At 45.5% G+C, this 23802-nt stretch overlaps 1 protein-coding gene across 5 annotated transcripts in view; it reads left to right on the forward strand.

The window, feature by feature from the left end:
* Positions 1-22608, forward strand: part of LOC135900151 (uncharacterized) — a 104924-nt gene extending 82316 nt beyond the window's left edge. For 4 of the 5 annotated variants that reach the window (XR_010563808.1, XR_010563807.1, XR_010563806.1 and 1 more), the window contains 4 exons: positions 7612-7769; positions 12559-12641; positions 21688-21777; positions 22308-22608. Coding sequence is in view for 2 of the 5 variants with exons in the window: in XM_065429597.2 (XP_065285669.1) it covers positions 7612-7769; positions 12559-12641; positions 21688-21777; positions 22308-22456 (480 nt within the window). In the remaining 3 variants the exon portion in view is untranslated. Of the gene's footprint in view, positions 1-3218; positions 3860-7611; positions 7770-12558; positions 12642-21687; positions 21778-22307 lie in introns of those variants that run through there. The other variant, XM_065429598.2, reaches the window with a different exon arrangement.
* Positions 22609-23802: the final 1194 nt, after the last annotated feature.

The following is a 23802-nucleotide window of genomic DNA, read 5'->3' on the forward strand; positions in this document are numbered from 1 at the left end:
ATTACGAATAAATAGTTCGTTGTATATATCCCTAGCTGACACCAGACCTTCCCGCCATAAGCATTCATTAACACTTAAAGAATATGCATTTCGCACTGACTGTTTTAGATATTCGTTCTTTCCTCTTGCAATAAGAGAATGGAATAGCCTGGACCCCTTCATAACGACTAACACATCGTTGCCGAAATTTGTAACCCTTGTAGAAGAGCTGTTGTGCAATAATTAGATGATGTTAGCTGAAATAACACCACTCAAGTCATTGTACAAAATGAAATCTGTATGAGCATTGTATTTGCCTATGTAATGTCACCCCCTTTTGCCAAATGAAATGTACCCTTGTTTTATTTCCTACCATATGTGTATATCTGCTTCGTGTCGGTTTCAAATATTGTTGAAATCATGTAAACCTGTTTTTATCGCTGTTTGTGAGTGTATAATATATGCCCAACCTGTAAAAATCCCGCTGGGGTTGACAGTATCTGAAATAAATAAATAAATAAATAAATAAATAAATAAATAAATAAATAAATAAATAAATAAATAAATAAACCTATGCTCTCCGGCATGTGCGAGTAGCCAGTGCCTGAGGGAACGGCGGCAGCCATCTTTTATTCCCTTTGGAACGGGGCAGCCTGCGGCTATTCAGAAGAAAATTCAGTTTTGTTCGGTATATTATAACATCTCTAACGCGTACACGTCACTTTGACGAAGTGAGTTTTCGCGGTTTTGTGCCGTGGCGTGACAGGCAGGTGAAGTGGGTGCAGCCTGAAAACGTTTGATCAGTAGCCGAAGGACTAATGGCGAAAAGGCGTCGAATCAGAAATACCTATTTTTCTTTTGTTCGGTCCACTGATGCGCAATGAGTGTCTACGCGTCATATCGGAGGTACTCTTGTACCATTTAGCGGTTCTCGTGACGTCGCGTGATAGACAGGCACGGTGGGTTTGGTTCAAAAAGTTTTTGACCAATAGCGGAGGGCTGAGGAAAAAATTGGAATAGAAAAGTTTCGAATAGCATTACGTTATAGTGCCCTAGGGGTCAAAACGCAGTTTCTTTTATATGAATATGACTTAAATACTGGCCCAGTTTTATGCCGCTGTTAGAACATGTGGTGAAGAGCAGTAATGCATTTTTAATTAATGGTCGACCAAACGGTGTTGCAGAAGCGAACGTTCCACAAGTGGACTTGTCTTTGTGATAACAAGAAATGCGTTCCTTGCGGGCGTTTTTATAGCTCGCTTTCTCTCACCCACCTTAAGGGAGAATAGGTGACCGCGCATGTAGAATGAGACAAGTCGCAATGTTTGAAATGTGGGACCGTTTGTTTCTGTATATTACGGGAATGAAGGGGGAAGACGGTGTGCTGTTTCTTCTTCTATAATGTGCGTGTGACACAAAAAACGTGGAATAATGTTCACGTATGCGCTTTCTTCGTGTTTACGATAGGGTAATTTTTATCACTGAACAATGACTTGCACCTTCGTATAGTAAGTCAAACAACAGAAACTCTATTCTGGGGATGTACGGTCCAAAGCCAAAATATGATGATGAGGAACGCCATAGCGGGAGACTCCGGAATAATTTTTACCACCTGCATTTTCTAACGGCCCCCGAATGCAAGGGCACCGGCGTTTTTGCATCGCCCCCATCTAAATCCAGTGGCCGCATCCGGGTTTTGATCCCGCAAAGTCGCGCTAAGCAACACGACACCATAGCCGCTAAGCCACCGCGGCAGGTATAGTAAGTGAAACCACACACGAGAGAAGAAAAGAAATGGTCATGACACAGAAGTAACATATCAGCAGAAAGAAAGAGAGGGGGCGTGGTGCATCACGGGCCCTTTTGTTTCTGTGAACACGAAAAAGATGGCGCAGTTTCGCGCGAAAGACGAAGCCGAATTGCAATAGCATATTATGAGACATCTATGCTAAGTAAAGCAAGTAGCTTTATCGGTCGCATATACCTATAAACATTCGCTTACTAACCGAATTTGGAAGCATGGTGCCACGCGTGGGGAGGCAAACATGAACACAACGCTTGCCTCAGGGAGAGCGGCAGCAGCAGCGAGCGAATTGCCCTTAATGCTGCCTCTCACTTCAACGTGAAGTTAGCGGTGAGAACACAGCGCACACGATGCCATCAGCCCTCGGGGCACGTGGAATCTGCACCGAACGCAAAACGCTTTCGAGAGAGGGCCCGCACGGCCGCGTTCGGCGGCGCCATAGTCAGCAGCCGCAGCCGTAGAGTTTCACACAATTACTAGAGGGAACTTTCACCCTAGAGTCTACTGGAGCTACATGCAGGGCAGTTCAGCCAGCACGGGAATAATGGGTAGCACATGGATTTGCCTAAACTGCGTTTTTATGACTTTAAGTGACTTCGTGGCTTTCCAAGGGGATCATTATAAAGAAAGTACTGTGTTATAAGTAATCAAATGAACATCATTCAAAGCACCCAATTGCAGGTTTCGAACGCAGGACCTCTAGCACAAAATCTCGATATTGAAACCGTTACGCCACGGACGCATGGGCAAGTGGAACCACTGTAATTAGCAGCGATGATGCATGCCTGCTGTTTCATTACCATCTGCATTAAAAATGTGTAGATTACTTTGAAATGCAGGCCAATTTAGGTCCACAAAAGCGTAATATACGAAGCCACAAGAACGTCTGAAGCCCCATACCCGTACTACGCATCGTTCGCATGGTGGCTGAACAATCCCGGCTCCAGAGTTCTCTCCAGTAATTGTAGGAAGCTCTTTGGCCACAGGAGTCGAACGCTCCCTGGAACCTTCCGCGCTTTGTGGAAGAGCGCGCGTCTTCTCCGCCTTCGTCCTTTACGAGCGCGAGATTGAGTCACTACCCTTCTTGGCTCACCTTTGCGCACTTTCACTCGCACCCACGGCACACGGCGCGTGAACGCAAGGTTATTGCGCTTTTACTTTATACGGAAAACCACGGCAATACCGGCAGCGGCAGAAATGCGCCCCGAGTGTCCATATAGTTGCTATCGAAACAAAATATGTTGCTCCGAGGCCTGCATCTACGAGACTACATGCATACATTTTTTCTTGAGCGTTTTTCAAATTTTATGAATTCACGGGATAAAAACTTGGATGTAGCACTCCATCATTCGTGTAAGTGGACAAAGCACGTATGCCGTTCCAGACCAGAGAGAACAATGTCTATTGTCTGCTGAAATGTGGCAGGTGCAGAACGTAGGCCGAATGGAAGGATTTTAAATTTATATAATCCACGAGGCATCGCAAATATTGTTTTTTTTTCACGGTCGCGATCATCTACTTCGATCTGCCTGCACCTGGACATAAGAACCAAAGAGGTGAAAAAGTGGGCACGGCGTAGATAGTCCAGACCCTAATCGATCCTTGGCAGGGGATAAACGTCGCGTTTGGTGACACTATTAAGCCGTCGATAGTCTACACAGAAGCGTAGTGTATTGTCCTGCTTTTTAACTAACACTACGGGGGACGTCCATGGACTTATGAACGGCTGAATAAGGTCATCATTAATCATATCTTGAACATGGTGCTTTATCACCTCCCTTTGCGTAAGCGAAGCGTGGTACGGATGTTGACGAACAGGGCGTACTGACTCGTACGCAGGAATTCGATGCTTAGTAACGGAGGTGCGCCGTACTTTTGACTCGGTAGAGAAGCAGGGAGAGACGCCATTGACAAGGTCGAGTAGATGCTGTTTCTGTCCTTCCAATAAGCCGGAGTTAATCTGAATGCGGTCGCTCAGATCGACCGCTTCCGATGAATTAGGCGAAGCAGTTCCGAGCAAGGCGACATTCGTGAATGCAGAAATTCTGTGGAGGAAGGCGACAGCTGTGCCTTGCGGTAAGTGCTGATATTCGTTGCTGAAGTTTGCCAGCCGGACGAATGAGTCTGTGTTCTGAAGTTGGACGAGGCCCCGTGCAATGCAGATGTTCCTTTCAAGCATTAACGAAATGTTGGCCTCGGCGAGGCCCTCATAGCCGTCGAATGCAGCGCACGTTACCAGGGTCAGTAATGTAGGCTGCTTCTTGGCGGTACCGTGATGCTGTCTTGGACGATGCGCAAGGCGTGTTCGGTGTGGTTCTTGTCGCCAGTGTCGCTTGCGATGGCTTTTGCAGTAGATAACGGCACACGTACTCGATTTTTCCAAGTTAATTATGATTACATTAGCCTTTAGAAAGTGCATGCCGAGTGTCAAGTCGTTCGAGCAACTGGGCAGAATAATGAAGACCCCGATGTAAGTTAATCCGCGAACATTGACTCGTGCAGTGCGTCTGCCTCTGGGAATTAGTAGATGACCTTTAGCAATAGGCACCTGCGACATAGTCCATAGTGTAAAAACTTTCTTTAACTTTGACACAAGCTCTCTGCTCATGAGTGAGCTGCCCGCACCAGTGTCAATTAAAGCTGTGCCTTCTTTGTCGTCTGTGGTAAGCGGTATGTCCGACGTTACAAATGGTCGTTAATCAACGGAATGCGTCTGAACGTCGGTTCATTGTCGTCGTTGTCGTCGTGATGGAGGATATTCGATGTGCTCGGCATCAGCGGCATCATTTCCGGAGGTCGCTTGATTCAGTTTTCTGGTTTTGCAGGGCTGGGCAAACGACGCCTACGAGCGTCTCGAGGAAACATGGGGCTGGGCGATCGGTATCGAGCGGGCTATGAAGAACGGGGTGTGCCTTCGCTGCTCGAATGAATTATCACGACGCTCCATGAAGTTCTCTATCTCCATAGGGTGCTCACCAGGTCGTGAACGAGGATCACCTGAAGGGAACCTACGCAGACCCACGAGCCGATAGGGACGCATTCTGCAGACGTGGCTAGCCTCTCCACAATGAAAGCATAGGGGCCTGAGGTGAGGAGCCCGAGAGACATCGCTATTCCGGCGCCTCAACTCCTCGATGGACGGTGTTCTGCGACACCTGAATACTACTTCTGTTTGATCGGCGGGGTGCATGATGTCTGAGGGGCCGTACAGCGGCCGTCGTCGTACCGCGTCTGCATAAGTCATCCGGACTGGCTCCCGCCATTATGATACTTCGTATCATTTAGGAGTTTGAATCCCTTGCCTTTTCTCGTCGTGCACTATCTCTGCCACAGAAATTCGTGCTGTCGGCGCGTCGGTTACCTGAAATTTCTGGAGCTCTTCCCGTACCATAGCCCCGATCAATTCGCGCAGGTCCTCGAGGTGGTTTCCGAAAGTCCTGGTTGGGGGGCTGTTCGAAAGCTCCATAGCGCTGCGTTCGTACTGTCTGGCACGTGGTCGAAGGGCCCTTTCTGTTCCTGTTGTTTCAGCAAGGAAGTCGGCAAGTGTCGTGGGCGGATTCTGAATAAGCCCAGCAAACATTTCTTGCATCACACCTAGCATCAAATATCGCGCCTTGTCCTCGGCCATTGAGGCATCCGCACGTCTGAAGAGCCGAGTCATGTCTTCTGTATACGTGGTGACAATCTCGTTCGAGCCTTGGAATCTTGCCTGTGTTGCCAACTCTGCTCTTTTCTTCCTGTCCGTGTTGGAGTGTGTGGCGCTTAGCTGCCGTCGAAATTCGTTCCACGAAGACAATACCGCTTCATGGTTATGAAACCACGTCCTGACAGAGTTTTGGAGCGGGAAGTACACGTGGCGCAGCTTGCGCTCTTCGTTCCATTCGTTGCATTAGGCGACCAGCTCGAAATGATCTAACCAATCTTCCATGTCTGCAGTAGAATCTCCGTAGAATGCAATCGGCGTTTGTGGCTGGTTGACGATGAACTTCGCCGGCACATCATCCGGATACGCATAGGTTCATCATGCGGATACGCTCGTGCAACAGATCGCACTTTGGTATGAGCCCTTGCAGACAGCGGCTGGTGCACAGGGGCAATATCTCCCGGACTACTCAAAGGAAACGAGTCAGGAGCACGCTGCGTCTCTGGTAGTGGTATTATGTACCCGGTACCTCTTCCAGTAAAATGCCACGATGATAACTAAGACGGGCTCGCCCACACGGAACAGCCTTCCTTAATGATGGCCGACACCCAAAAAGACCCGGCGCACAACTGCGCCCTTCGTCGTCTTCCCTCTGGCGATCGGTGCCTGTAGTGGGCAGTTAACTTCTGGCGATCGGGACTTGTAGTGGCCAGCTTACTTCGTGTCAATATTAGTTTTACTTTAATCATCATCAAAGGTCCTGGGTTTGGCTCCCACAAATGGTCGTGGGTGCGACCATCAATAGTGGCAATATCAATTTCGATGCCATTGAATTTTGGCCCAACCAAAGGTTGAGGGTTGAACTCCTACCAAAAATTGTGGGTTCGAGTGCATTCATTAACTCCAAATTAATTAACCTCACCTTAATTACCACCGAAATTCATTGGTTCTACTCCCCCTAAACAGTCGTTGGCTTTAGTGCCTTAATTACATATCCCTTAACAGCGCGTAAATAACTTCAGCTTAATTAAGAACCAAGGTCGTTGGTTCGACTCATACCAATGGTGGCAGCGTCAGTTACGGTGCCATTTGATTTTGGCCCCACCAAAGGTCCAGGATTCGACTCCCACTAATGGTCGTGGGTTCGAATTCACCATTGGTCGTACATGGCACCATCAATTTTGGTGCACTGTATTTCGGTCACGTAACCGTGAACGGTGAATTTTTTTCGATAACGCCAGAAAACAGATTTTTCCACGGACGAGGCCATTAAGGCTTTTGCATTAATAACATTGCTCTGCTAATGTATATGCCTTAAATATGCCAGGCTAATAGGAAAATAAACGCTCGTTGTTTGAAGTTCAAGTATCATCTTTTGCTTTGCGCTAGAACATGGATTGTGGATAAAATTTGCTAAGCAGTTCAGATCTCGCCAAAAATCAGTTACAGAATGAGACATCTGCACGGAGAAAACACATGTTTTCAACACGTAAAATTACTTAACGACACAGAAATGGCCATAGCTAATGGGGTAATGCTTTTATGCAAATTGTTTTGGAGCTTAACGGCACACATATAACCTATTTATGTTTAGGTTGTCTCGTAGTATAGAAGACGACGGTTCTTCATATAATGCGTATCTTAGGGGATGTTTCGCCCCATGCGCGAGTTGTTCAAAATATACAGTTTATTTTCAACGTATAAGCGGCAGATGATTTGTGGGCTACTGAGAACGCGGGAGGGTAGAAGCAAGTAATATTGCAGACAGATTTAGTTGATTATGATATATAATCCTGTTGTAGTATAGCTAACCATTATTGACTGCCAAACGCTCAGTTTTATCTGGAAGAAACAAACAGTAGGACCTCAGCACCTGATGATCGAGAAAGTAGCGACATTTCATTTGCTTGTAGGTATTTTAGCAGTTTTACGGGAGTGTTGCAAATTACGATTAAACGCGTTTGGCTTGAATTGGATAAGTGAAACGAACAGCGGCGTTCTCTTGAAATTGTCAATTTAATATTACCATCTAGTATGGTCGACACATAAATAGGAATAATAGCTGTGGCCTCATGAACATCCTGATAAATTACTCACCGAATTTGAAACCTTCTGCGTTTTTTCATTGGACTGTTTTCAAGATACCGTATACATAAATTCTGAATTTTCATCTTTCTCTACGCAGCTGACAAATATTGCTGAGCCAATCTTCATTAAAGAAAGGAACTATGAGACAAACACTCCATACCGCTGTCACTCGGCTCAGAAGATTTCACAGCTGTATGACGGTTCTTTCTGGTACAACCTTAACATACGGACTCTTACGAGAGCCGGATACCAATAGTAAGTAACCACGATATTTTTAAAGCACTTTTAATTTAACAGCCATTGCCGTGAAACATTCTGCATGCTGATGTTTTACCGATTCATTTAGACAAACTCTCTAGTAACCTAATTCCTTAAAAAATTGCACTTTCAAAAAATGAGGCACTGACAGGATTGGAGCTGTTTGGCGTTGCACAGGAATTCCTGCGAAGGTACTCCAACTACACGGCTGTCCGACATGTTAGCGCAGTGCAGCCTGCAAAGTAACTCTCAACGCAAACTCTAACTCTGACTCTAAAGGTAACTCTAACGCAAAGTGTTCGGCAGAAGAAATAACTGCCTAGGTGCTGTTGCCAGGTGGGTCGCAGGGAGACGCACCCCGCATCTTGCATCGAAACGCTCTCAATCTCTGCGCAATGGCCTCTCGTGTGCGTTCAGGAAGACAGCACGATAACGGTGGTAGTGTGGTACACTGTGTGAATGCTCCTTGAGGGCCCGTGCAATTAATTGATCTCGAAACAATATATATGCATAGACTGAGTACGGGTTCATTCATACGTTTGAAGAACAGTGCGTTGGCTAAGAATCCTTGGCGCACAGTTTAGAAACTCCATGATAATATAAATCCTTTTTTTCCTCCAGCAAGAAAATCCATTTTATAAAATCTTCTGTTTTCTCATTTACGTATGAGGTTCCAGAAATCTACCATTAGTCAACTTTTTCCATATACTGCGGGCCTCAGTTAAGTTGTACCAAGATTAAAAATAAAAACACAAGAACTCTAGAGAAGTCGCAGGGACTACATAGTAGCTGTATTCCTATGTACTTATAGCCAGTATATTTTTCATGACGAAGTATTAATTAGTTAATGCTTTTTAATTACAAAACATTTTCATTTTTGCTTGAATCGCAACCATATCAGTTACAAAGTTGTAGGCCACATCAAATAACCTCCGAATGAAGCACTTGTTTCGTGCTGAGCTTTGTATCGTCAGTTTTTTTCGAGAAAAACCAAGGAAACCAAAACCAACGCTTATACAGATCCCACGCACTGGGGTAATCGATGTAAGTGAAGCTTTCTGTGCTCTTTGATTTGATTGATGACAATTAGTGGTGATGTTGATGGCGAATGTATAATTTCTTCAACGTTTTGTCCAACAGGAGAGCGGTGAGTTGATGTGTAACGTTACCTTGCATGTACCACTGCTGTTTGTCTGCGTAGAACACAAAACACAAAGGGAGAGGTGTTTGCTTGAGGCGTTGTTGTGCGCCATATTTCATGACCGTTCAGAGGGTTGAGTATTCTCATAGCGTCACATGGCACATCGCATCATGGCAGAAGCATCAAACTTAGATAACTGGGCTGCACGTGCCAAAGCTACAATCGGATTATGAGGCAGGCCGCAGTGGCGCACTCCGGATTAATTTTGGCACCATGGTGTTCTTCAAGGTGTCGCTAAATCAAAGTGCCAAGCGTTTTTTTTTATTTCGCCCCGTCTAAATCCAGCTACCAGGGTCGGGGTGAAATCCGTGACCTCGAGCAATGGCATAGCCGCAACGCTACCGCGGCGGGCACAGAAGTGTTGATTTTACGCGCGACCGCTTCCGTTATGTCGCCTAGACCCTGCGGTGCGCTTTAATTAACGCGGCTCTGCTTCTTCACTCCCTGCATAAGTTGTCCGCCCAACATATTTCCATGGTTTCATTTTTGAGAAATAGCGGAAACACACCGTACCATATCTTGAGCTTAAGTTTATCCAACGTTTCATTGGCTCCTCGTGCCACCTCCCCCCCCCCCCTTCCCCGGTATGTGCATGGGAACTGTGAGCGAAGAGTGGCAAGGCCACTGTTCGCATTTACTGGATTCACGACTGCGTCCGTTCTACCCATTCTCTGGCTCATCTCCCCCCCCCCCCCTGCTCTCTTCCATTCTATCTAGCTTTCCTCTGGACTTGCACATTGGTAGAAAGGTTAGCACTTGAAGCGCGCCACGGATAATTACAGCAGTCAAGAGGCTAAAGTGGCGACGACCCGGTAGCTCCAGAAGGCATTGTGCACATTCGACGCGCTGCGGTCGAAACGAGTTCCTCGCGCCTCTTTTCTGCCACGTTCCTGACATGTATGCACACGCTCTGAACCACCCCCCTACGCTGTGTGCCAGACAGCAGCAGCAGCAACCGCAAGAGTGGGAAAGTCGATGGAAAAGGAAAAAAGAAAGCTTCGCTTTAATACGAAATTGATAGGCTCTCGTGTGCCGCTACTCAAGCACTCCCAAACGAATAGCCACGTATACACGGCTTTACTGGCGGTGGCATCTCGATACAAGGCTTCACGCTATGTGATGGCTGCGGCATCAAGAGAGCACGCCGCTGACGCATTGATAAGCGTATCCGTGTCGCAGGGGGTGGGAAGGGGGGATTTCGAAGCCGGGAAACCATGACAGTGCAATTAGGACTGCAATTTCGCGCACTCATCTTGTTCCGTAGGTAGGCACAGGTAGGCTATGCCCATCTAATGTGTTTTGGCGGAACTGTACAGCCAGCATATGCTGTTGTCTGTTACGCAAATTAATTTTACATGACGTGTCACTGCGTAGATAATAATGGGAGATCTCAACGGTACCACTCCAGTGACCTGCTCTTCAAAAAGACAGTTATGCCCTTCACGAATGATCAGAAGGCTAAAATGAGCCTGGCTCTGGGGGCGGCCCACGGTGACAAGAGGAAGGCAGCCTAGCTATTCCGGATGTGGCATTGTGGAGGACGCCCTATTCAGTCAACAATACTTAGAACGTGCGAAGTCCTTTGCGAGACGGGTAGCTTCACAAGAAAGCGACGCAGGACTGCGACGGCCGTTCAAAAAGCGGAAACGGATGTTTTGATATTATTTGCAGCTAACCCTCACGGCAGTGTCCACGACGCCAGTGCGGAAGCCAGAACCTCAAGGTAATCAGTGTGGAGGATCTTAAGAAAAAGATCACATGAACCCGTACCATGTACATCTTCATCAAAAACTTGAAGACTGAGATTTGAAAACAGACTTAACTTTGCCAGTTTGATTTTCACGAAATGGGAAGAAGAACCGGACTTCCTCACTCGCGTGCTTTTGACGGATAGGCTTAGTTCCTCCAGAAACGCCCAAGTTAATCTTCAGAATGCGCACTACTAAATGGATAGGAGTCTACACTGGCTGGCGCAAACACTACACCAATACCAGTGGTCGTTTAATGTGTGGAGCGGTATTTTTGATGGTAACATCATCGGACCCATTTTTTTTGACAACACACTAACGACATAACGCTATGTAAATGGCACCATCGAGGGGGGGCTCCGTGAACGACGTCTGTTTCAACGTTCCACTTGCGCACCTTCGGAACATCTCGTTTCAACACGATGGTGCTCCTGCGCATAGTACTGGTCAGTCTCGAGCCCGGCTCGACAAGCTTTTTGCTGGCCAGTAGACTGGCGGGCATGGACCTGTACCTAAGCCTGCAAGGTCACCGGACATGACACCGCTGGACATCTTGTGGGGCTACGTGAAAGATCGCGTGTATAGCAGCGAAACTACCACTCCGGACGCCCTAAAGGCTAACATAAGCAGAGTCTGCCGCAAGATTCCAACGTCGTTGGTCAAAGCAGCAACAGCACAAGTGTTAGAGAGAAGGAAGTACTGTATTGCTTCAGACGGTTACCCGCTTGAGCAGCTGCTATAAGTGGCAGTGGAAAATGACCGCTCAAAGCTGGTGTAAAACGTGACTGTTTAACACACCTTCATGATGTCGGCCTATCCTTACACAAAGAAAGCTTGCGACAACGACACAAGTAGGTAAAAAACTGCTTTGTTTGGCCTATATTCTGGAGTCCAAGAGACAGAAAGGGCAAATGGCTAAACCAATTGCACCTTTAAATGTTTCTTTATGGGTGGCTGAGACACCTGCTTTTGGCTTAATAAAGAACGAAGCTCTTGAGTAGGTCTTTTCTGTTCTTCCGAGAGCTTCCTTTTTTTTCCCTGCTCTTTTGCACACTGTTCTTTTTTAACATTCGCTGAATTTCTTTTGTACATTTGCTTCATGATACGCGAACGTTAAAGCTATCCGGAGTGCCTCATGATCATGCACAACATTCTTGCGTCCGCAAATGCTGGCACTTATCGCACCACGCTAGTTAGGTCTCGCGAAACCTCTCGAGCCATCCTACATGACGAAGCCTTGTACGATGCGGCGATAAACGAATGCAGCCGGATATCTTTCAGCGGCTGCTTGGAAGCGCTCGAGTAGCGGCATGCTAGCGCGAATCTATTTCATATTTCGCATATTTCGCGGGCTTTTGTTTTTCTTGAAAGAATCGACGAGGCACACTTGAGCGCGAAATAAGTGCTTGATTGGGAGGTAATTGCAGGTGCTCTAGAACATTTTAATTGATATGTTTGTGATTCAAGCAAGAATTAAAAGGTTGACTAATTAAAAACCCTTTGTTAATCAATACTTCATGTTGAAAAAGATTACTGGCTGTAACTACACACGACTGCCGCTACTATGCAGTCAGCACGATTTCTCTGGGGCTCTTGGGTTTTTTAAAAATCTTCGTCCAAGTTAACTGGGACACCTGGAGCAGGCACTGTGTACATAATTTCGCGGATGGACTTTTTCCTAGAGGCGGTAGGTTTCCTTAGTTCACTTCGAATAATGGCTCTAAATTTCTAATCCATGTAATTAAAACAAGTGAATCGTAACGCAATAACGGTGAAGGCATGCATTAAAATGTTTTTTTTTTGGGATTTCATTCAAGAATTTTCTCTTTCGTTGCAGCTACACTTTTCCAAACATTGCTATTCCATTCCGGACGGGACAGCATCTATACCCCAATGCTCTGTTGTACAGGTTTACTCCAGGTGAGGACACTTCTATAATTACGCAATTTTTTAGCATCACATAAAGGAAACGAGCATTTAGTTATCCCTTTTATAAGGGTTTGAATACCTAGTAAGTGTCAATATGGGCAAATGAAGGATCTCGGGAATGCAGAATACAAAAAAAATAATTTAGGCGCATTTTTGATAGTTTTTGGTAAGATTACGTATTGTTTGAAAACCTTTCACCCAATAAAGTTATTGCGTGAGGCTCATTTAAAATCCTAATTAGACCACAAAACAGGACTTAGTATATAAACGCTAGCTGTAAAATTGGGCCTATTAAACTTCCAGGGGATTCCGCGAATGTGTGTTATTCCCATATTTATAAGGCACCCGCCTAATACACCTAATTATCAGAAAATAGATGCCACAGTTATATATTCTGAGTTGGCCCTACCTCCACACACAGGTCATGCGCGGGAGCGACGGGTACTGACTTTTGATAAAGCATACTTATTGCGGTACCGCTTGTCGTGTATTTTTGATATCGCATTTCTGTGCAAACGCTTAAAGGGACACTAAAGGCAAATATTAAGTGAAGCTAAGATGACAAATTAGTGCTCGAGAATCTCTAAGGCGCCAATATTATCGCGGACAGAGCCTTAACAATCGAGAAATTGAGGTAAATGCAGGACAATAATAGAGGCTTCCCGGGACGTTCAAGTACTTGCCGGATGACGAAAGCACTTCTCAGTCAAATTCTTTCACTAGTACTCAACCACTCATGGCAAAAAGAACATCCTTGCGTTGTATATAAGACGAAATAAAATGCTACTTGTTCAGCTCTATTTCGTTTTTGGAAAAATGAACTCACTGAATTTGCCCTTCACAATGACGCGGGCGTTTGAATGGTTTCATTTTCGCTTGACGCCGCGCCACCCGCGTTTTTACGTTTCACAGTACTTTCGTCATCGCGTAGTGCTGCGTTGGTTTTGCTCGCTCGCGAAACTCGCACAAACTGCAAGGAGCAGAATATGAAATTTTTATGTGATGTCACGGGATGCCCGAACGATCTGTCTATATAGTTGTTTTGTTGGTCTATGCGACTCATGAAGCCACTTGACCAAAAAGCAGCTGCAGCGGCGAATCCATTCCTCCGTCTTTGCTCCGCACTGCCGTCTGTCGGGCGCCGTTTAACTCACCGTTGGCAGCAAAGGGTGGTGATGGGGTATGCAACGTCATCACTCCTCCGGTTGGGCGGCGGGAAGGTTGAATTGCGGTAAAGGCATTAAGATGCAATTTGTCTCGTAAACTATGTATTTTCTTGGCACGAAACAAGCACTGCGAGGTTTCTGGAATGGTATTTGAACCATCTACGTCGACTTAGTATTTGGCTTTAGTGTCCCTAAAGAGGGTGCTAAGAATCTCTGGTTCCGGACAGGCCGCCATTGAAATTTGAACCTGGCAACGTTTAACGCTAGGACGTTATCTAGTGAGGCGAGTCTAGCAGTGCTCTTGGAGGAATTAGAGGGCAGTAAATTGGATATAATAGGGCTCAGTGAAGTTAGGAGGACAAAAGAAGCATATACAGTGCTAAAAAGCAGGCATGTCCTGTGCTACCGGGGTTTAGCGGAGAGACGAGAACTAGGAGTGCTCGGCAAGGTGCGCTGCAGTGACCGTAGGATGGTAAGAACTCGAATTAGCCTAGACTTGAGGAGGGAATGGAAGAAGCTGGTACATTAGAAGCCGAGGAAAGAGTTAGCGGTAAGAGGGAAAATAGAGGAATTCCAGATCAAGCTACAGAACAGGTATTCGGCTTTAACTCAGGAAGAGGACCTTAGTGTTGAAGATATGAACGATAATCTTATGGACATCATTAAGGAGTGTGCAATAGAAGTCGGAGGTAACTCCGTTAGCCAGGATGCCAGTAAGCTATCACAGGAGACGAAAGATCTGATCAAGAAACGAAAACGTATGAAAGCCTCTAACCCTACAGCTAGAATAGAACTGGCAGAACTTTCGAAGTTAATCAACAAGCGTAGCACAGCTGAAATAAGGAAGTATAATATGGATAGAATTGAACATGCTCTCAGGAACGGAGGAAGCAAAAAAGCAGTGAAGACGAAACTAGGAATTGGAAAGAATCAGATGTATGCGTTAAGAGACAAAACCGGCACTATCATTACTAATATGGATGAGATAGTTCAAGTGGCTGAGGAGTTCTATAGATATTTATGCAGTACCAGTGGCACCCACGACGATAATGGAAGAAAGAATAGTCAACAGGAATTTGAAATCCCACAAGTAACGCCGGAAGAAGTAAAGAAAGCCTTGGGAGCTATGCAAAGGGGAAAGGCAGCTGGGGAGGATCAGGTAACAGCAGATTTCTTGAAGGATGGTGGGCGGGTTGTTCTAGAAAAACTGGCCACTCTGTTTACGCAATGCCTCATGACTTCGAGCGTACCGGAATCTTGGAAGAACGCTAACATAATCCTAATCCATAAGAAAGGGGACGCCAAAGACTTGAAAAATTATAGACTGATGAGCTTACTGTCCGTTGCCTACAAAGTATTTACTAAGGTAATCGCAAATAGAATCAGGAACACCTTAGACTTCTGTCAACCAAAGGACCAGGCAGGATTTCCTAAAGGCTGCTCAACAATAGACCATATTCACCCTATCAATCAGGTGATAGAGAAATGTGCGGAATATAAACAACTCTTATATATAGCTTTCATTGATTACGAGAAAGCGTTTGATTCAGTCGAAACTTCAGAAGTCATTGAGGCATTACGGAATCAGGGTGTAGACGAGCCGTATGTAAAAATACTGGAATATATCTATAGCGGCTCCACAGCCACCGTAGTCCTGAATAAAGAAAGCAACAAAATTTCTAATAAAGAAACGCGTCAGACAGGGAGATACGATCTCTCCAATGCTATTCACAGCATGTTTACAGGAGGTATTCAGAGACCTGGAGTGGGAAGAATTGGGGATAAAAGTCGATGGAGAATACCTTAGTAACTTGCGATTCGCTGATGATATTGCCTTGCTTAGTAACTCAGGGGACCGATTGCAATACATGCTCACTGACCTGGAGACGGAAAGCAGAAGGGTGAGTCTAAAAATTTATCTGCAGAAAACTAAAGTAATGTTTAACAGTCTCGGAAGAGAACAGCAATTTACGATAGGTAGCGAGGCACTGGAAGTGGTAAGGGAATACATCTACTTAGGGCAAGTAGTGACCGCGGATTCGGATCACGAGACTGAAATAATCAGAAGAATAAGAACGGGATGGGGTGCGTTTGGTAGGCATTCTCAGATCATGAACAGCAGGTTGCCGTTATCCCTCCAAAGAAAAGTGTATAACAGCTGTGTCTTACCAGCACTCACGTACGGGGCAGAAAGCTGGCGGCTTACGAAAAGGGTTCTACTTAAATTTGGGATGACGCCACGAGCTATAGAAAGAAGAATGATCGGTGTAACGTTAAGGGATAAGAAAAGAACAGATTGGATGAGGGAACAAACGCGAGTTAATGACAGCTTCGTTGAAATCAAGAAAAAGAAATGGGTATGGGCAGGGCATGTAATGAGGAAGGAAGATAACCGATGGTCATTAAGGGTTACGGACTGGATTCCACGGGAAGGGAAGCGTAGCAGGGGGCGGCAGAAAGTTAGGTGGGCGGATGAGATTATGAACTTTGCAGGGACAACATGACGACAATTAGTACATGACCGAGGCAGTTGGAAAAGTATGGGACAGGCCTTTGCCCTGCAGTGGGCGTAACCAGGCTGATGATGATGACGACGACGACGACGATGATGATGATGATGATGATGAAATGGTCACAAGCCTGGCGCGATCACACATGAGGATGTCTACCATCTGGCATCATCTGGCAGCGCATGTGCTTATGACTATGGTGGTAACGTAGCTTATCGCTTTTAAATGTGATGTACAGTATGCTCGGTTATATAATACAAGTAAATACAAAATTCTCATTACCAGCTTTATATCGTGCCCGCCGCGGTGGCTTAGCGGCTGTAGCGTTTCGCTGCTAAGCAGAAGGTCGCGGAATGAAATACCGACCGTGGAAGCCACATTTTCGTGGGAGCGAACTTGCCTGTCTCATGCAATGGGCCTCGGTAAAGATCCCCTGGTGGTTAAATTAGTCCCTCGTACCGAACTACGGCGCGCCTGATCATGAAATTGTGATTTTTGACACCTTAAGCCGCATAATTCAATTAAATGCAGCTTTATTGCGTATATCCCCGTCCCTATCACTGTTGACGTGTGAGTTCAGTGTGAAATTCCGTATAAATAGATTTTAGGAACAGTCTTCAGTGATTGTTGGCTGTATTGATGCACAATTACATACTAGCAAACAAAGTAGTTCGAAATTCTCACGAACGCAGGATCACCTGCGAAAAAGTGACTAAAGCTGCATTTCACACGTTTGCCTTTTCCTCATCGTTATGGACAGATAGATAGATAGATAGATAGATAGATAGATAGATAGATAGATAGATAGATAGATAGATAGATAGATGGATGGATAGATAGATAGATAGATAGATAGATAGATAGATAGATAGATAGATAGATAGATAGATAGATAGATAGATAGATAGATAGATAGATAGATAGATAGATAGATACACCACACTCTGTTGTACCGGTGACCTTTCATACGCTAGCCACTCTTACGAAGTTATCACTTGGCGCAAGGATGATCTATTAGATGTTTCCAGAATGTTTTACGCCGATATTATACTAAAATATTTTTGTCTAATCACATGAGGATAGAAAGTTGGGCGAGTTGGTACGGTAACATGATCTTGGATTGTAGCGCGAAGTGACACGAACACAGACTAGAAGCAGACAGAACGAGCGCTAGATGATGAGGAGATCGACGGTAATAGTGATGCACATTCCGAAATTTACGGATGCACCGGGCATTACGCTGGAATGTACCACGAGTCATAAGTATGCGATGGAGTTTTACCCCTGAAACGAATATCGACCACCGACGAATGCGCTCACCGCTATCGTTGTGCTTCGAGTGTCACTTGCTTTTCTTCGCACAAGTTAGCCAAATAAGTATTTGTTTTCGTGGATTCACCTCTTTGTTACCGTTTTGTTCTTCACCATAACCTCAACGCGACGTTTGGTGGAGGTACTTCGTGGGGCACCATACACCCACTGCAAGCAGTGAGGGAAGCCCAGTCGGTCAACAGCGTCAACGTTGCCACTAGCCAGCGAGGGAGCCCCAGCTGGCAAGGGTTGGCGCCGGAACAGGGACTGTTGTGCGACACAACCAGGAAGTTAGTGGCTTAGTCATCCGTCACTATGACAGGCCCAACACTAACAGCAGCCGTCGTACTGCGACTACCCAAGGTGCCGTCAAACTTCTACGGATCATCAGCGGATAGCATCAACAGTTCGCTGAAATCACTCCAATGAAGGTCTGCGTTCAGCTCATGGAACTCCGAGGACAGGCTACGCTATGTCCAATTTTCCTTAGACGGTGATGCAAGAACTTCGTCCGAGAATTCATCACAACAACGTGAGACCTGTTTCAGAGTAACTTACTGAATAATTTCAGAAATGTACACAAACAAAGGGTCACATTTCTGTTAAAAGCCCGAGCACAGGCACCAAACGAAACCATCGCGATTTTCACGAGGGAAATCGCTTGCCTTTTTCACGGTGCCGACCACGACATAATAAAAAAAATGAAATCTGTTTTCAATTTGCGGCATGAAGCAAGCGATTTCCGTTGAAATTATGTGAAAGAAGCCTGAGATCATGGAATAGTTTTCCACTTACTACACCAGGATTGAAGAGGTGCTGCCCATGCGCAACAAAGGACAGAATCGCTGGTCACTGAGGAGAAACTACGCCAAAGCTCACGCACTAGGCACCGATGACCCGCGCAAGATTATCAGAACATTCGTGCGAGAAGAGCTGCAGAGAGAGAGAGAGAGAGAGAGAGAGAGAGAGAGAGAGAGAGAACATTTATTTGTGATGAAACTGAAAACTGAAACTTTATATTTTCCAAAACATCAGAAATATATGTACAAAAATATTTGTACCGATAGCCCGAAATGGCTTGTGGCCAGTCCAGTGCAATATACAACAAATATGCACCGGTCAGCTAGATGGGGTGACTTGCTCGTAGGGTGGAGCCCTTAGTTCAGGGCCCCATCGGCTCGCGCCACTCCACGTGCCTGCTGGATCAGCCGTCGCTGCTCTTGAGGGTCTAAGTTGGTCAGCGCAGTCACCAAGGAGGAAGTTGAGGGTGGAGGAATAGGGGAGTAATCCGGAGGTTGTGTGAATTCCCAGGTGCAATGATATACTGTAGGCTTTGCTCCACAGTAGGGACAGTATGAGGGATATTGTGTGGGGTGAAATAGGTGAAGATAAAAGAGGCAGGGAAATGAATTAGTTTGAAGCTGCCGCCACGCGACGGCATCTTCTCGGTTAAGAGAATTATGTGGTGCGAGGAAGTGTCTCCTATTACCTCTGTAATGCTGTAGAGTTTCTGTGTAGTTCAGCGGTTCTGTCGGTGAGTCGTCTGGGTTGTACAACTCTTCCAATGGCACCCGGTTAGCGAGCTCTCGGGCTGCCACATTAGCGCGTTCATTACCATGGAGAGAGGCGTGTCAGGTATCCAGACGATACGCACCCTGTGTAACGCTGTGGGGTGTAATGATGTAAGGATGCGATGTGTGTAGGGTATCACCCTCCCTTGTGCCAAAGTCCTGCGCGTGGTCTGTGAATCAGTGACCACAGCGATGGGTCTATCCGGCAGCGGCATAGTTGAAGCATGCACGGTGGCTAGGGTGATAGCAGCCTCTTCCGCCATGCCACTGTACACAGTGTTGAGCGTGGCCAAACCCCTCAGAATGTCTGTACTATCTAGTACGACTAGACATAGGGTACGTCTCTGTGGGTAGCGGGCTACGTCGGTGTATATGACCGGTGCGTTTGATGTGTCATCGCCAGAGTCGAGTTAGGGCTTGTGCTTTGGCTTTCTTAAGCCTCTATGACAGTCAGGGTGCATATTCCGGGGAATTGGGGACACGTGAATTTTGTTGCGAATGCTAAGCGCAAGAAGTGTGCGGTATTCTTGTTGTGGTTTTTTGGTGTTTGATATCCTAGCCGGGATAGAATGAGGCACTTTTGCAGTGTTCGTTGGAGACATTGCAATTTGCTGTAAAGATGACCTTCGACTAGTTCGCGGATGGTGTTGTGCAGCGGACCGCAGCTATCTGAGGAATCGCCAGCAAAATGGAGTAGCCAGGTAGCAGCCGGGCTTCATAGCCAGAACCCGACGTGCTCTTGCGGCCTGGTACTTCGCGCTTCTGTGCTGCTCCACGAGCTTTTGCGAGAACTTCTTTTTCCTTTTTCTCGTCCTTCATGTGTTAGTTTTGAAGTGGTCGAACTTATTCGCTTGTCATTTCCAGTTTTCTTTTTCTTTTTCTTTATTTTTCGTTCGCCACATGCCAGCGTCATTGCCTCCTCGACGTCCTAGCACCGCACAGCACCACTGACACCGTACCACATGAGAATGTTGCGGACATGATATCCACCCACCTGTCGGCCCAGTGAATTTTGCGAGGAAGAGGGACATGTAGCGGGCCCGCGGCAATTGCCCTTTCTGCAATCACTCAGGAAAAATAGGCCACGCCTTCCGTCGGCACCCAAACCGCGAGAGGGGATTACGAGGGCTCGCCTTCAATGCATCGCATCCCAGGCAAGGCCAACGACCTCTTGGCATTACTGACTATCTAGCCGCAACATATGGGATAGCTCTAAAACCTTTCAGTTCACTGTTGCCAGGCCCACTACCTATTACCGCCGCGCCGAACTTGCTCTATTCCAATCCATGGCAGGTCCGCTAGCCCTTATGCGAAAAAGTGAGAGCAGCAACCGATAAAGGCGTTGTTGCTCTATGTCTAAATGCCCAACATCCTCTGCCAGCGAGGAAGACGGTACAAGGTCCATTTCGACGCCCTAGCAATGGCACGCCGATTTGTAGACGAAGCTTCGAAGTCGGGAAAACGTTATGTAAAGACGACGTCACGTCAAAAACAGGGGGACAATGTAACGTAGCGGTTATCCGACGCCGCGATTGCAATAAAGATCAAGAACCACCAACCTCGACATACTTTGTAACGGTCACACAGTCGAAGCTATAGTAGACACAGGAGCCGCCTATACTTTCAGCAGTAGAGAGTCCATGCAGTAGTTTTTGCCACAAATACCTTGGTTTAGGACAGTGCTGGTTAGTGTATGGGATAATAAGAGAGACATGCAGTACATCAACAAAGCTTCGGATTCTTTGATGTAAATAATGTATCCGTAGACAGATTTGGATATACCATTGTGGTTCTGGACAATTTTATTCTAATTTGTGGCGCTGCCACCCAATTGAAGGCAAACAAATTGAAGAATTCAGTGCAATATTGGCTGATCACTTTTGCAGCAAAGAAGAGTTTGAGGTTTAAAAATTTCGGATCGGAAGAATATATGCACGAGTACTTGTTTTTCTGCAGCAAATACAACACCGCAAGGGTCTAGAGCACTGCTTAATGTAATTTAAATGTTAAATACTTTCAGAGGTCCATTCCTGTCTAGGATAAAATTTGGTAGCCTATTATATACTTGACATTGAAATAGCCGTATAAAAACTTGATAAGTAGTTATCAAGATATGAGTTTTATCCGCTATTGTGCATAGACAGCCATCTCTCGTGCTTCGAAAATATCCATGCCATATTCCTATATCATATGTTGTAATGAAACGAACTTTTGGTTTACCGGAAAAGTATGTCTCTCTTTGAGAACCATGATGCCAATGATGATATGGAGAGGATTTGTGGCACGTTGGCCTAAAGTGTAAGCTATAGCCAAGCATTTTCTTTAGTATTTCCACCTTTCACTTCAAAGCATGACACTCAAACAACAAGAAGGCCAATTTTTATATAATTTTGGTAAAACTCACACAAAGATTACTGTGAAATATGCTTTAAGACTAGTGTTATCACGTTCCGATGCATTCTTTTTCTGTGGGCTATAGTGCACGCTGAAGTACTTCGCAAGATCTTGACCATAAACAAGCGTCTTGGCTGTGCAGTCTTGGTTGAACAGCGCAGTGATGGTACGAAAGGTAAGTGTCGTCTCTATGTGAATATTTGCATTGCTCGGAGAGCATGTTATGAGATTCGAAGGAACCTTCAATGAGCCATCAAAGTGTTATGAACTTTGGGTTTTATGAACAAACTACTACCATGTGCTGAAGTTCGAAGTCAATGCACAGTGAAATTTAGATGCTCGCTGGTTGGTAATTCATTGTGCCTAATAAATGTAGTTATGTGAGGAAGCTTGACACTTCGATAAAGGCACTATCATTAGAGGTTTGTGAGCTTGTATTGAAGTTTTGTCTTGTGGCATTGTTTTGGCGCAGTGTTGGCAGTGTTGATTGAGGTTTGAGTTCTTATGCCTCGTTAAAATGTTATCTACGGCACCAATGTGCGACTGGCCTGAAGTAACGCTATTTCATGTCCTTGATTCTGCTTCGCCTGCAGCACCTTTTTTTCTGGAATCTCGTGCACATATGTAAAAGGGCGATATGGCAGCGCATTGAAAATGTCAGTGTTCTGTCAAGGGAGTGAAGCTATTTTACTATACTTTTTGCAGGATGCCAACTAGTGCAGACAAGCAGCACGGTTGACTACCCAGTTCCACAACAATGTCAAAGGGCATACGACATGAACTGCAAAGGAAAGAGCATTACGCTTTATGAGCCGAGCTGCAAGATTCGCTCGCAATACTTATCCCCCTACTAGCACTTTTAAATGCATGTTGTTCGTGAGGCAGGTCGATTACCATCGATGCCTTGCTCGCAACGTCTTGAATAACTCCTACACGAAGCTTCAAAACGCTGCCTGCTGTTGACTTACCAGATAGGGTTGTGGTAATAAAAGCCTTCACTTGTTCATCAGCTGCTCTACTAAATTGTTTCGCTCTCCCAATCACTCATCTCATCGCAAACCTTACTTTAGCAATACAGCAGCTGTTCGAAGTAAATTGAGACCATGAGAATATGACTATACACGAAAGGGGTAGTGGTATTTGTTTGATACGTTCTTTGAACAGCTAATGGGTATTTGCTGAATTGTGTTTGAATAGTGTTGAAGCTTTGACACGATAGCTGAGCATGTCGACTTTATTTTCACGGAGCCATTATTAAAAACGCTACGTTTAGGCTCGTGTCCGCCACAGATTGAGAGAACAAGGACTGAAACCTCCCTCTTGTCGTTTTGAGCTCTGGGAAAAAGGGAAAATCCTTCCATGTTCTAAAAACACCTTATCTGTACTGAGGGCCTGTTGCGAGTTTATTCGTTGCTCTCCACCATGGTGCTTTATTTATTTAGTTTGTTACTTAATGATATTCCTGTCTTATAAAAGACATAACTGAAGCAAGTACTGATTGAACAAACTGCAGTAGCACTAATAATCAACGCGAAACAGCCACAGAAACCCGGGACGCTTTGGCAGGAACATAGCTAAGTACCTAATTAGAAGACGCTTCCCACTGCTAACCTTTGGAGTAGCCAGTAAAGGCTTTCCCCCTTTTACAGTGTGAGGAAAAAGGAAAAAAAAGTAACCATGGGGACATCTGGAGGGCACAATGTCTAAAGGGTCAATATGCCGCCTTTGTCGAACAACACCACTTGCCACTATTTGGACACATCAATGAAATGAATCCTGTAGAAATTTATGTAGCGCGATAGTGCGTTCACATATGCCTTTAAACTTCTAGGGCTGGAACGGAAAATGCTGAGTGCATATCTATCTAGAAAATTTGCGGTTATATCGATAATAACGTAACCTAATGGACCTTTTTGGACGCCTTCCAACTCTTTTCAATGTCGCACGATTGGTGAGGCGACTAAACCAACTAAGAATATCTGCGCAGTAGTCCTATCAAAGTTCTGTATGATGTTAGGTTGCACTCTTTAGCTACGTGGTTCAGGGTAAAAATTAATGACCCAAGCTTTTCCAGCGTTTTTTAACAATTAAGATTTATATGACTCTCCCAAATGAGCAGCATAGGTGCTACTCAATACTCTTAACCTCATTACCGCAAGCTCTTTGTATATGTTATACTAAGCATTTTTGAAAGGCACCT

Source organism: Dermacentor albipictus, chromosome 4, assembly GCF_038994185.2.
Source record: "Dermacentor albipictus isolate Rhodes 1998 colony chromosome 4, USDA_Dalb.pri_finalv2, whole genome shotgun sequence".
In the NCBI taxonomy this organism is placed as follows: domain Eukaryota; kingdom Metazoa; phylum Arthropoda; class Arachnida; order Ixodida; family Ixodidae; genus Dermacentor; species Dermacentor albipictus.